At 40.2% G+C, this 13,638-nt stretch overlaps 1 protein-coding gene across 1 annotated transcript; it reads right to left on the minus strand.

Annotated features, from left to right (window-relative positions):
- Positions 1–8,401: 8,401 nt before the first annotated feature.
- Positions 8,402–13,595, minus strand: LOC121061271 (survival of motor neuron protein-like). The gene is made up of 9 exons (XM_040539841.1): positions 13,461–13,595; positions 13,298–13,369; positions 13,085–13,210; positions 12,636–12,809; positions 12,154–12,297; positions 10,842–10,913; positions 10,265–10,375; positions 9,705–9,790; positions 8,402–9,005 (listed from the first exon to the last, which is right to left on the minus strand). Exons 1-8 carry the CDS (start codon positions 13,497–13,499, stop codon positions 9,734–9,736), a joined length of 795 nt encoding a protein of 264 aa, XP_040395775.1. The 5' UTR covers positions 13,500–13,595; the 3' UTR covers positions 8,402–9,005; positions 9,705–9,733.
- Between the last annotated feature and the right edge of the window lie 43 nt (positions 13,596–13,638).

Genomic DNA, 13,638 nt, shown 5'->3' on the forward strand with positions numbered 1-13,638 from the left:
AGATCTGGTTACTGTGAGCCTCCCCAGTCACTGCTCACCAGTGGTCTCTAAAGGCTCTACACAGTAATCACAGGCAAAGGCCTCTTTTCATTCTGGAGATGGCATAAGCCACAATCATTTTGTAGTGTTGCCACTGAGCTGATTTTTCTGTTGGTCATTTCCAGTTCTTTGGAGGGAAAAAGAATACATTTAATCTAACTCCTCCCCTATTAACTTTGCAGACTACCCTCATTGCACGGAAAGGGCTAGCTGATGCTCAGACTTGTGTCACTGTAGTGAAATGATGGGGTGCTCTGTTCATAGCAAAGTAATCCATAGGTTGTAGGGAACGGCTACAGGAGCTGAAGGATTGTCAAGGTGCCTCCTGGAGAGGCTGGGCAGAGGGGTTAAGCCAAGTCCCAATTTGTGGGACTGCAGAGAGCTAGTGCAGAGGTTTTAGGCAGGACACAGGTTTTATAGGAGACCTTACAGCTCCTCTTTTTTGTTGGTTAGTTGAGACATCTTTAGGATATGTACAGCTGAGAAGCACAAAGCCATTATTTACTTGCTATCATGAGCAAGAAAGTGAGCATCAACATGCTCGCCACCCCTCTCAGGCAAACAGAGTCTGCAGGGCAAGCAGATGGCAGAGTCCTCAAGCAACGGATGTTTCTGTCCCACCAGTGTTGCCTCTGTCTGTAATGATATCTTTCTTGTATCTGCAGGCATTCCCACAGCTTTCTCTTGGCAGCCTGCACCAAGGTAAGGCACCTGTCAGAACTGCGCCTCGTAGGCTTTTGGTGGTGTTGCAAAATGCATAACTAGTACCACATTTGTTGTAAATTGTCCTTGCAGATACTAGTGCTTGCTGGTACTTAAGCAACTCAATATAAACTAAATAGTAAGTATTTAAGGGATTGTAACATGATTTATTTTTGTTCTAACACAGTACCTGTAAGGCAATCTCAATGAGAAAGCTATCCTAAACTCTGTAAGAGCTGGTAGGTACTGTGCAGCCTTACTTGAAAGTTGAATGTGCATTTTAGTTTGAGATTACTGAAGGTCTTCTGGATTTGACGCTTAGTCAGCCAAAATTTTCACAGGACTGAGTTAGGATTTATGGGCTGTCCATATATTTGGACAAGAAATAGTATAAAATATAGTATAGTAGTATAAAATCAGCTTCTGCTTGATTTTGTGACCTATGAATAAAACCCAAAGCTCTTTGCAGGCAAAAGTAATCTTTATGCAGGTGAAGCATATAAGGAAACTAAATTATTTTGTGATGATACGGTATGATTTTTTTTAAGCATGCTTTGGAAAATTGCAAATATATGCCAGTTGCATACAAAATATTACATAATGCTTTCGGATACAAAAGAAATTAGGTTGGAATAACTTTCTGCTATGTTTTGATTCCAATGTTTCCTTTTTTTTTTTTTTTTTTTTTTCCAAATACTGTAGCTGTTCCAAGGCCACATGGTTTTGTTGACATGCACGTGAATTCCTGAGGGAAGAATTCTTACACAATGAGTTGCACAATAGTACTGATAAGCAATCACACAGCTGATATCTCAGAAGTAAATTTGCTATAGTAGTACTGCCCAGAGTCTTTAGCAGCCCTCTGCTAATCCGAAAATGGCTAATATTGCCTCTCAAAAATGCCCAAATGATTTGATATATATGTTTCAGATGGAGGTGCTCTATTATTTTTGAAGGCAATAAAGACATATTTTAGATCTCTGAAAGCATAATACTTTAAAACCTTATGGTATTGAGATGGTGGCGAAGACATTAGAAGCTATAGTTACCAGCTTATAAATGAAGGTATTTGTTCATTCTTTACATTCACCAGCAAGTAAATCTTCATTTTACTGAAAGTGACTGTGGCTATTTCTGATGGGAAGCCATAGTCCCCCAGGCATCGGCAAAAGTATTCCCTATCTTGTCTGAAATTGTTCCAAAAAGGAGCTCTCTGGTGTTCCCTCCTAGTGAAGGGCTGGCAGAGCCAGTGAGCATCTCAGGGTTTCATTGTACTTTTGTTGAATGTGCAGAGAATAAAATGGTACTGCTTTGTTTGAGATAACATATTACTGTGTTATTTTATTTATTTATTTATTTGAGCAATGCATATACTGCATATCTGTATAATGTCAATGTAAAAGTATGTTTGTCTCTTCAGCTGTTCAGAAATATCAAAGTACAGCGTGCACACACACACACATATTTATTTGGCATGGGTTAAATTGGTTTTGGATGAACTGTGCTATAGGCACAGACAATGCAGCTGATTCCATCCAGAACTGATGCTCTGCACCAGAACTTAAAAAGCCTGGCAGAGCAGCAGCTTCAGAATGCATGTTTGGCTCTTTCAAAAGCTAGTGTTGGTGCAAAAAGGATGTTTAGCTCCATTTTAAGACTATTTGTCTGCATGGTGCCAGATGTGTATTTTTTTTTCACCAACCTCTGAGGGTGTGAAATGTTTCCAGGTTGTTGATGTATTTATTCATATGTTGACACAGTTCTGGATCTGATCTAATTTATTTCCAGACCACGGAACGGTAGGGCTCTTTGCACTGAAATACCAGCATACCTCTGCACACAGATAGGTCAGGTCCAGCAAAGACTTCTAGCTTGATTTTAATCAGTTGATTACTTGATACATTTAAACTAACCCCACAGTAAGCTGGCCAGGAGCAAATCTAGTTGTGGGAACTTGCCTTATCTGCAAGAAGTGATGCCAGCTTTTTCCTTTATCTAGAGAATCTCAGGTTCCTATTACTCCAATTTAATGGATGTATGACTGCATTTGACTTTTGTGTACACAATCAACTGTTCATTGGTTTTTATTGCTTAGTGCTATCCTTTTTGCAGGTATGACACTTATAGAAAGCCATTGTCTTCAAGAAGCAAAGAACTTGTCTGAACAACTCACAAAGGCTTACAACAATAACAGCTTCTCTAAACTTTTCTTTTGGAAATGCAAACCATTTTGCTATGGACTTGAAATTAATCTATGGGGACTTATCAGTTGTCTCACAGGATATTAACGATCAGGCAATACAGCAGCTTTTTCTATATGAAATCTTTGAAAACTTTAACTCCACTGTTGTGCTGGAAGGTGAATGAGGAAGTAGAAAAACAGCATTGCTGAGGGAAACAGCTCCTCTTTGGGCCTCAGGTTGCTGCCCCATTCTGGGCAGTTTAAGTTTGTATCTTATCTCTCCCTGACTTTAACAAGATCTGATCAGAGCATGGCTGATACTATATGCAAGCATTCAATAGGATTTGTGGGATCATTAACAGAAACAGCTCTAAGAGACATTGTTTAACCACTAAAAAACAACAACAACAAAAATCAGGTCTTACCTCTTTTGGATGACTATAATGAGAAGCATTCAGTGCCCATAGGTAGAGAAAAACTTACACAAAGGAACCGTCTCCACCAGTAGGGTGATGATTTTTGCTATCCAACCTAACAGGACCAGAGAAATTGGCAAGTATGCAACTTTAAGCATCCTAGAGTTCCCTCTCTCCAGCACTCTGTACGTGCTGAAGAAATTGATCTCGTACAATATTGCCCCTGTGAAGAAGCTTATTGTTAAGCTGAAATTTGTAGTCTATGCAGGCCATTCTGAAGAGACCATATTTTACAGCATCTCTTGCTGTGTGTTTGGTACAGCACCCAGCTGGTAAGCAATTCAGTAGCAGGACTATTTTTAAAACCTCTCTCTTTTATCACTTACTGTTTATCACTTACAGTGAAGAAAGAGATCATGTGCTGCCAGTGTTTTCCTCAGTAGTAAGCTTGCCTTAGGCAATCTTTCTAAGCCATCCTTCGAATTCACCAAGTATGATTTTTCTGAATCAGGGGCTGATGGAGATGAAGCTGTTAGACTAGGTTTACTGAGCCTAAGACTTCAGCCAATTTATAAATTCTTCCGCCATTATTCCAGGAGTTTATTGCAGAGTGATGGCTGAGAGAACTCCCTGCTTCTGATGTAAAGGAAAATTGGAAAGAGGAAAAAAAGAACGAAAGAGCAAATCAACACATTTAGAAAAGTTGCTGGGCACTATGACTTTTTTGTTGTTTTACACTTACAGCTTTTCTTCCAAACAAGTCCCTCAAATTATATCTTATTTATTTAACTTAAGTATCTACCTTGATTTTACCACCCCACTCCCTACCCCCAATAAATAAATAGATAGATAGATAAATAAATAAATAAATGATCTCTTAACCTTTAACCTTTCAGTGCTGCAACTTTATTGACCAGGATAAGTCATGGCTCGGCCAGAGAGTGGTGTTGAATGGAGTTAAATCCATCTGGCAAACAGTTACAAGTAATGTTCCCCAGGTGTTGGAGCCCATCCTTTTTAACATTTTTATTGATGATTTGGATGAGGGAATTGAGTGCACCCTCAGTAAGTTTGCAGACAACACCTAGCTGGGGGGAAGTGTTGACCTGTTGGAGGGTAGGAAGGCCCTGCAGAGGGACCTGGACAGGATGGATATGGACCAATGGGATGAGGTTCAACATGGCTAAGTGCTGGGTCCTGCACTTTGGTCACAACAGCCCCATGCAGTGCTACAGGCTTGGGGCAGAGTGGCTCAAAAGCTGTGCAGGGGAAAAGGATGTGGGGGTGTTGGTTGATGCTCACCTGGACATGAGCCAGCAGTGTGCCCAGGTGGCCAAAAAGGCCAATGGCATCCTGGCTTGTATCAGGAATAGTGCAGCCAGCAGGACCAGGGAGGTGATTGTCCCCCTGTACTCTGCTGTGCTGAGGCCACACCTTGAGTACTGTGTTCAGCTTTGGGCCCCCCAGTACAAGAAAGACATTGAGGCCCTGGAGCTTTTCCAGAGAAGGCCTACAAAGCTGGTGAAGGGCCTGGAACCCAAGTCCTATGGGGAGCAGCTGAGGGAACTGGGGTTGTTTAGTGTTGGAGGAGGCTTGGGGAGACCTTATTGCTCTCTACAGCTACCTGAAAGGAAGGTGTGGGGAGCTGGGGTCGGCCTCTTCTTGCAGATAACTAATGATAGGACTAGAGGGAATGGCCTCAAATTGCGCCAGGGGAGGTTCAGGTTGGAAATGAGGAGACATTTCTTCTCAGAAAGAGCCATCAGGCATTGGAACGGGTTGCCCAGGGAGGTGGTGGAGTCACTGTCCCTGGGGATGTTTAAGGAGAGGCTGGACCTGTTGCTTAGGGACATGGTTTAGTGGGTGATACTAGTGGTAGGGGGATGGTTGGACCAGATGATCTTGAAGCTCTTTTCCAACCTTATGATCCTATGATTCTAAGTCAGTATGGAGTCCAGTCAGTTCTTTCCATCAGAACTTTGCTCCCTGTTTTGCTGGAGAGAATATATGCCCTTTTTGGTGCTCACAAGCCTCTGGGAGGAAGAGAAGAGGGAGTACAATTGGCAGTCTGTACCATGCAATAGCTGCTGTGACAGATCGATGAACAGACCATGGCTCCATTTCAGCTGCCTTGTTCCAGGAAGATTACTTTTCTGTCTAGAGCCCCTAGATAATCTTATGGTAAGATTTCCCAGCTCTGTTATAATATAATATTGCATACAGTACAACCAAAAACATTTAGTTAACTGTATGTTCAACATCTAGTCAAATAGGGTTTTACAATCTACCTAGTAACTGTAGGGAGAAGGTAAAAAAGTTTCAGCCCCACTAAATATTGAAAAACTACAGTATATTTTTACTTGTTAAAGAAATAGAAATGAACTTATAGTGAAACTTGTTTGCATTTTAAGGCCAGAGTGGTCCATTGCAATTCTAGCTATAAAATGAAACATAGGCCATCTGATTTAAACAAGTGGTGAATTTAAACAGGAAAATGAAGCTGCTGCTGTCATTCATCTTTTTATTAGCCTTGGCTGGGAGAGACCCTCTGGAAGTAAAGTTCACAGGTGTAGCTAAGAGAACCTTTATTGACCCTTGTTCACTATACAATGAATCTTTAGTGTTGCAACACTTAGTCCTTCCTGAAGGGAAAGGGCTGAAGTCTGCAGCCAAACTGATTGTTCAACAGTTGCACCTGCAGCATCCCAGATACTTCTCATTAATTCTGTATTTGGATCATGACAGCTGTATGGAAATCAGTGACTTTAAAGGAGAGAACTTCGAACATGAAATAACATTTAAGAGCAGAGAGCACACTGCTTCAGGATAAATTAATCTTTTGTTTGTACATGTTACAACAGTAACAACTTACTTGTTATTAATTGGTATTCCCTCTTACCATTTTTTCTACATTCAGCCCCAAATATTTCTTGCTCACCAGTGTATTCAGACTGCTTAGACACTGGACTTTGTTTATTACTTTGTATAAAAATTCTTTTGAAATGTCTCAATTTCCTGTCTTCTACAAAACATGTAAAATATTACAAAAACAATCACAGCACAAAACCAAAAAAAAAAAAAAGCAATAACTGACTTAAACTAGAATTTCATAATTTGGTTGCTAGTTTTATTAGCTTACCTCTCACCACTGAGATGCACTAGTTACTAAAACAGTGTATTACCAAAATATTAATTGAATTTCATACTTGATAGTACAGTCTTAAAACTAGTGTCTCATACATAAGATTGAAAAAAAGAACTATTTCACAAGCAAATGCTAAGTCTGTCCTACAATTTTCTTCTATTTTTGACATATATTTTAATATACCAGTATACCTCAGCGATTTGCTGACAAGAGTTCTTTCTTGTAAATAGTCTGACCGTAAGGCAAGACTGAAAAGCTGTGCAAGTGGTTGTATATGCTGGTATTTTATTTGCTTTGCTCCATAACAGTGATAATTGCACACCCATCAGCACACTGATACATTTTTTCTATGAGACATTAATATGACAGGTAAAATACCCTCTATTTTATCACTGTCCTTAGCCTGAGGCATTAAAATGCTTAATGATGTGAGTTCAAAGTTCTACATTTTTCATCTTAATAGCAACAATTCTGTTTTATTTTAGATGTACAAGTCCTCAGCTTCACTGTATCTTTATTCATGTTCCAAATGGGTTTGAAGCATCTTTAAATCCTCAGTTGAATTCTGCTTATTTTTGCAGCAAAGGTTGCACAACCTGTGGAGGTTTCCAGAAGGTTGAAAAGTGCTCTCCTCTCTCTTAGTAAATCACAACATTACAGAAACTGGTTGGAGAAACTTTAGAACCCTGAATTTAAGAAAGCCTGATTTAAGAAATCTGGACATTAGTCATGTATGTTAACACATCAGATGAAAGCCAGTGCTTTCATCATCAACAGTCAAAGCTTTTGTCCACTGTTTCTCAATTGTCTGGCCTTGTGACAATTATGATGCAGGGCTGGCTCCTTGATGCAGAGGACTTTAAAATGTTTGATGTCATGAAGGTTCATAACCCTGTCTAGGAGTTGAAAATATCATGACAACTGCTTTTGCACTTTCACCAATTGTTCAAGACTAAAAACATTTGAAAGTGTTTTTTTCATTGCTGTATGAATTATGCACCTATATTTCAAATAAATACATTGTAAAAATTTTACCACAATGAAATATGTGAAAGGATTAAGGAAGACAGAATTAACTAAATTGTAAAACCTGACCTGCTTTGTAAATAGTTATAGATTGTAACTAAGTGATGCTTTCTACGGAAAAATGTATAACATGCTTAAAGACTGTTTAAAATAAAAATTATTTCTATTCAGTCATTCTGCTTGGAATGAAATGAATTACATGAATCATTTGCCTTGAAATATAATCACAAAACTATTTGTAGCGGGGCTGCACTAAAAATAATATTGGATGCTAGATTTCACTAGTATTGAAAACTGATTAAGGCCACTTGTTCTAACTTCATGCCAGAAACTATCACAGGACTAGCTATAGAGGCAGCTGTCCCTCTCAGCAACAACCAGTTGTAAACTGGTTTATAATCTTTGCATGACAGTGAGCAATTTTAATCTAGTTTCGATAGGCAATGAAGGAAAAACTTCCCTTTGAATGCTATGATTTCAATTTATCTCTCTCTTTTTGCTCAATTATTTATGGGAAAAATGATTTTCTGGAATTTGGCCATTGTAGGGAAAGGAGTCAAATATAGCAAAGTTCGAAGTCTGAATTATGCTACTTTTCCCACAATAGATACAGCTGGCTTTAACTAAGTCAAAATCTAGTTTTAAGTGTATAGCCTCCATTCTACAAGAGTGAAGACTGTCACTCTAAGACTGCCAAAGTCTTAGTCCACAATTTCAATTACCTTTGCAGAGGTACTACTACAATTTTTGGCTTTAGTATGGTACCACAGGAAACCCAGAAAAAGGCCACATGCCAAAACGTTAACGTCTTATTTGAGCAATTCATACAACAGGAAGACTTCTATGGAAGCCTAAAAACAAACAAACAAACAAACAAACAACATGCCTAAATTAAAAGTTTGAAAAGTAGAACTTTATTAACAAGCATGTGAAACAAAAAACGAGCCTTTCTGAATTCAGCTGCCATACTCGGGATTCTAATCAGACCTGTAAAATAAGGTATCTTTTTAAATATGGCAGTCTATCATTTTTCAGGTCATTGCCACCAGTGGCCACTGTAACATAAATTGCTGCCATAAACAGAAAATACTGTAATTGCTAGTTCACGTGTTGTCAGTCAGGTAAAAAGTCAAAGGAATACAAGAGACATTAAAATAAAGGATAAATTAAATCTATCAAGTGTTTTTTTTTCCCAATTCTTATTAGACTTAAAATTGTGTTTCAAGAATGTAAAAAAAAAAAAAAAAAGCCAAAGCACTTCATTGCTGCACTGCTTTCTAAATGCATTTGCCTGCATTTAGAAAGCAGAATTGCCTGCCTGTCTTTATGACAATGCACATATAACTAGTAGTTTCAAGTAATTTGTCTACTTGTTACCAGGGGCAGCTCATTATTAAGAAACCATTCAGATTAATTGTCTTGATAAAATTCTGGTCTTCACCATCAACCAATGCACAAAGTGATACACACCTCTGTGAGAAACATTTGTACCTGGCTTTAAAAAAAAAAAAGTAAGAATTAGTACACAACACATTTTTTTTTTTTTTAAACAAACATACAAGAACTACTCATTAGCACTGAAATTGAATGCTTGTCACAGAAAATAAGAAAAGCAAGTTCCCGTAAGAATATAGTTCTGTTCTACGGAGAATTGGAGAGTTCTAAACAAATGATTCCAAATAAAAGCACAGGCACTGAAGTATTGAGAAGGGAATAGTTCAGCAACATAAACCTGAAATGCTGATCTTGTCCAGAAAACAAATTAGAGCTACATATCCCACTATTTCATCTGTATAGAGAAGCAGTTGCTTTTGAAAATGCGTACATAACTGTGAAAATCGTATTTTAGTTAACAACCTTTTACCTTCAAAATAACCCTCAAGCAGATAGAGTAACTCTTAAAAGTTTAAGTCAACTATCCTGTTAATTGTGACATAAATGGTGAGAGAGTAGTTAAACCTCTCATCACAGCAATAAAATACTTTCCTTCATTCTAGCAAAGAAAATACTATTCCACTGCTGCTAGGCAAAGAAGGGATTAATAATAGCAGAGAAGGTCTCTGTAGAGAGCCATGACAGCAGGTGGAAGTCCTGAAGCACGAAGTTTTTGCATGGAATTCAACACTTTCCAAGAGCTAAACAAATTTGTCAGGCAACTATGTATCTTAATTTAGCATAAAATTACCATACTTACAATCATTCAAATCAGTGATGGATATTTAGTTATTTTGGATAGGATTCTCTCTCCAGGGCTGCTTCCATTCGACTCTGTTTTAAACCCTACAGGACACAATTTAGTTAGAGCTTTAACTTCCTTGTAAAAACAAGATATTGTCACAGAATAAAGATATTTGCAGACAACTTTTTTTTTTTTTAAATTCCTTCACAAATCAAGAGATCAGACATTGAGCATTAAAAAGGACAGAAACTAAACTACCTGTCCCCATTACAAACAGTGTTTTTATGGAATGATTAAAGATCTCTATTTCTTGACCAATGAAAATTATATTAAAGAAATCCACTTATATAATCTGAAGCAAGAAATACTAAAGTTAGTGCTTCAAAGATGACCTAGAACTAAAACAACATCAACTGTACAAACATCCACGCTCATGTGACTCCTACTCAAGGACATGAACATGCATACAATCCAAAATACCTTTAAATCTAACTATTATAATTTACAGCAGCAGCAACACACACACACACAAAAGCAGGATTACAAAGATACTTCCAGACAGAAATAGCACATACCAGGTAATAGCCAGTGTGATAACCACTCATGTACCAGGCTATCAACATGCTTCCCAACGCTTCATCATCCTCAGGAGAATCTGGCCCCATAGGTGGTGGAGGAGGAATCAGCTAAGAAAACACCAAGGAAATATAAGTTGTTTGTTTCAATGGAGTATAGGCCATGTTAGATAGCAACCAATTCTAAATGACCAAAATATAAAACTGAAAACCAGGAACATATCCTCAATGCACTCCCTGGAAAGGAGTCAAGCAAAACAATATTTTCTAAAAACATTTGGTTTCCAAAGCCTGGGAAAAATAGGGTTCCTGTAGTTTGACTGTTCAAACAAACTTTCATTAGAAGAAGAAAATACTTATTGGTATCAGTGAAATGTTGTTAGTCAAATGTAAGGTAACAAGTGAAGACCAGGCCTCCTGCACTAGATCTCTGCAATATTTGCAACTGAATGGGTTGTCAAATATTTGGAAAATATGGTGTCTAACACAGAAATGTGTCCTAAAACCATGTGATCAGCACACTCAGAAAACTTGTGATCACCCATACTCATCTCTGACACTTTTTACTCTTACTTACCGGTGGTCCTGCTGGAAAGGGTGGAGGCCAGCAAGATAAGAATGGTGGAGGTGTTCTTAATTTTGATCCAGACTATATTGAAGTAATTGAACAGTGAAAATTAAGAAAAAAAAAAGGCATTAGAATTTATTAAACACAAGTATTTGAAGCAATACACAAACCTTAAACTGAAGACAGCCCATCCGAGCAATTTAATGAAACTGAAATAAGAACATGGGACAGCTATTTCTGGGGAGCATTCCATGACTAGAGGAGTAAAACTTATATTAAATATGCCCTGAGGTAACCAGTGCTGAAACAGGGTTCTATTTAACATAAGCTTTCAAAAAAGTTTTTTTAAACAGAAGTCTAAACAGAAGGCATCTACATTTTTACATGAAGAATATATGATACTTCCCGTAGGCATACAGATAATTTTTCTGTTCCTTTGTGGCTGGGGACACATGCTGACTAGATTCACTGAATTCAGTGTGCCATTTCCATTACACTCATGAATGTATCTGCTTAATATGAGCTCAAATACAAAGCTATTACATGGAAGATAAAAGACAAAAGAAAATGTTAATAGAGATATCTTGCACAAATGGCAATATTTAGAAAACACAATGCAGTATTTAGCTGCCCTATTATTTTAACCTCTGCATGACATGAAAACTGAAGGGTGTATCAACACCCCAGCTAAGTCAATAGAGAAGCTACAGCTGAGGGCTTCTATGACACCTGGACGTCACTCTGCTTGCCTTCAGTGTCATGTGAAATGAAACGTATCAACTGTCTTGCAAGGTACGATATTAACAGCTTCTACCACAGTTCTGCCACAAACAGCATGATCATAGTCCAGGGAACAACATTCCTCTTCTAAGCTACAAGGCAGTTGCAAAGCAAGTGCTAGCTAAGGAGAAAGCCTTCTTCACTAGCCACCAGCTCTGCAAAAGGTCCACACTGTGGCCAAGTTGTTAAAAACTAAGTACATATGGGTTGTAACCAGCACATCTATTCTCAAAATGCTATTTTGTTTCTAGACAATGACAAGGGTGGTCAGGCACTGGGACAGGCTCCCCAGGGCAGCAGCCACAGCACTGATCCTGTCAGACTTCAAGAAGCGTTTGGACAACGCTCTGACACACGGTCTGATTTTTGGGTGGTGCCATGTGGAGGCAGGAGATGGACTCAATGATCCTTGTGGGTCCCTTCCAATTCGGGTTATTCTACAATTCTGTGACTATATGACAAATATTATCCTCTTGTCCCAGAATTTAGAGAGCAGGCTTAACAGTGGTATAGAAATTATTGCAGATAAGGTTAAGCTTACCCTTCCCAAGCCCGGGGCTGCTGGTGGTATGGGAAAACGGAAGTTCTGGGGAGAGAATCTTGCCTTTGTGCAGTTGTTTTTGTTCTGAGGTGACTGGAAAGATTTTTCACTTTCATCTGTTGAATATGGAGTCTCGTTTTCATTCTAGAAAACCAAAACATTTTTATGAGATGGATGAAACAATTTCAGTGTGAAAAAGTATGGAAAGCCCTCTTTCTTGCCCTCCCAATCCTACTGAGGAGTTATCTCATAATCCTATCTGCTCACCATGTTAGCTAAGTTTACTTTTACTCATAAATTTCTTGTCCCCCCCCACTTCTTCCACGCTGACTTCAAGAAGTAAGGGGATCCTTTTGTTCCATCAATTTGTGTTCCTTCACAACGCAATTGGGTTTTTATTCTCACATAACCCATCTGGTCACAGCAGTGGTGCCAGAAATGCTGGAAAGCATCCCTCACCTCCCCAGAATCCCCCATCTTACTGTTTCATCATTGGCTGGAGGAAGTAGATCAGATAGGTTCTGCTCCTCCTTATTTCCATATCCATCGTAAGTAACAACACACGTGCCCCGCTTCTGATTTATGGAAACAATAGTTGCTAGGTACACATTACCATCCTCAGACCAAACAGCATTACAGCTGTCACCAACTTTCCACTGCAACAGAAGGGAGAGAGACAAGTAAATAACTACAGCAATGATTAATGAGAAATAAGCCTTTTTCTGCACTGCTTTTTGTCCCAACCACGAGGACGATGCCTCTCACCCAGGACGCATTTCCCATGTGTTTAGTGAAAACGCTCAGTGTAACAGCGGTAAGGTCTGCAGCGTTCTCACTGCTCTCCCATTGCGGAGCGTTACTTCTGAGGTAAAAAGGGCTGGTTTTGGGTACTACCGCCGGGCACAACACCACAACCAGTGGGCGCGGCGACCTGTTTCACCGGCGCCGCGTTGCTCTTCTTTCTGTTTCTGTTCTTCTTGTTGTTCTTCCTCTTCATCCCCAGGCGCTGCTCCTGCTTGTCCGAGGGCTCGGAGCACTCCCCATTCTTCAGGGCGTTCTTGGGGAACAGACAAGACACGGCCGTGAGCACCGACCCGGCGCCGTGCGCTGGGGGAAACGGCGGTCCCCCCGCGCCGCCCCTCACCTTGAAGGAGGCCACCGCCTTGTCGTACGCCTTGATGAGGGCCGTGTCGTCCCATACGTCCGAGTCGTCGCTCTGCGGAGGCCACACAGCGCCTTACAGCCGCCGCCATCACCTCCCCCAACACCGCTCCCCGCTCCCGGTGCCCCCCCCCTCCGCCGCCCACCTGCCCGGCACCGCGCCGGAACAGCACGCGCTCCGACATGGCCGCCCGCCGCACCGCGACGACGCGCACTGCGCACGCGCCGTGGGGAACCTCTCCGGCACCCTGAGACCACGCCCCGTAGGCGTGGCTTCGCGCCCCGCCCCGCCGAGGCGCGCCCCCGCCCCTGCGGTCGGCCGGA

The sequence above is a fragment of the Cygnus olor genome, chromosome Z, assembly GCF_009769625.2.
Source record: "Cygnus olor isolate bCygOlo1 chromosome Z, bCygOlo1.pri.v2, whole genome shotgun sequence".
In the NCBI taxonomy this organism is placed as follows: Eukaryota; Metazoa; Chordata; class Aves; order Anseriformes; family Anatidae; genus Cygnus; species Cygnus olor.

What these genes read in the sequence shown, in the direction of transcription:
- LOC121061271 (XM_040539841.1), bottom strand. Translation starts at nt 13,499, where the DNA reads ATGTCGGAGCGCGTGCTGTTCCGGCGCGGTGCCGGGCAG. An exon ending in AGGCGGTGGCCTCCTTCAAG is followed by an intron (nt 13,211 to 13,297) that starts GTGAGGGGCGGC and finishes CTGTTCCCCAAG; the next exon opens with AACGCCCTGAAGAATGGGGA. An exon ending in CAGCCCCGGGCTTGGGAAGG is followed by an intron (nt 10,914 to 12,153) that starts GTAAGCTTAACC and finishes ACTTCAATATAG; the next exon opens with TCTGGATCAAAATTAAGAAC.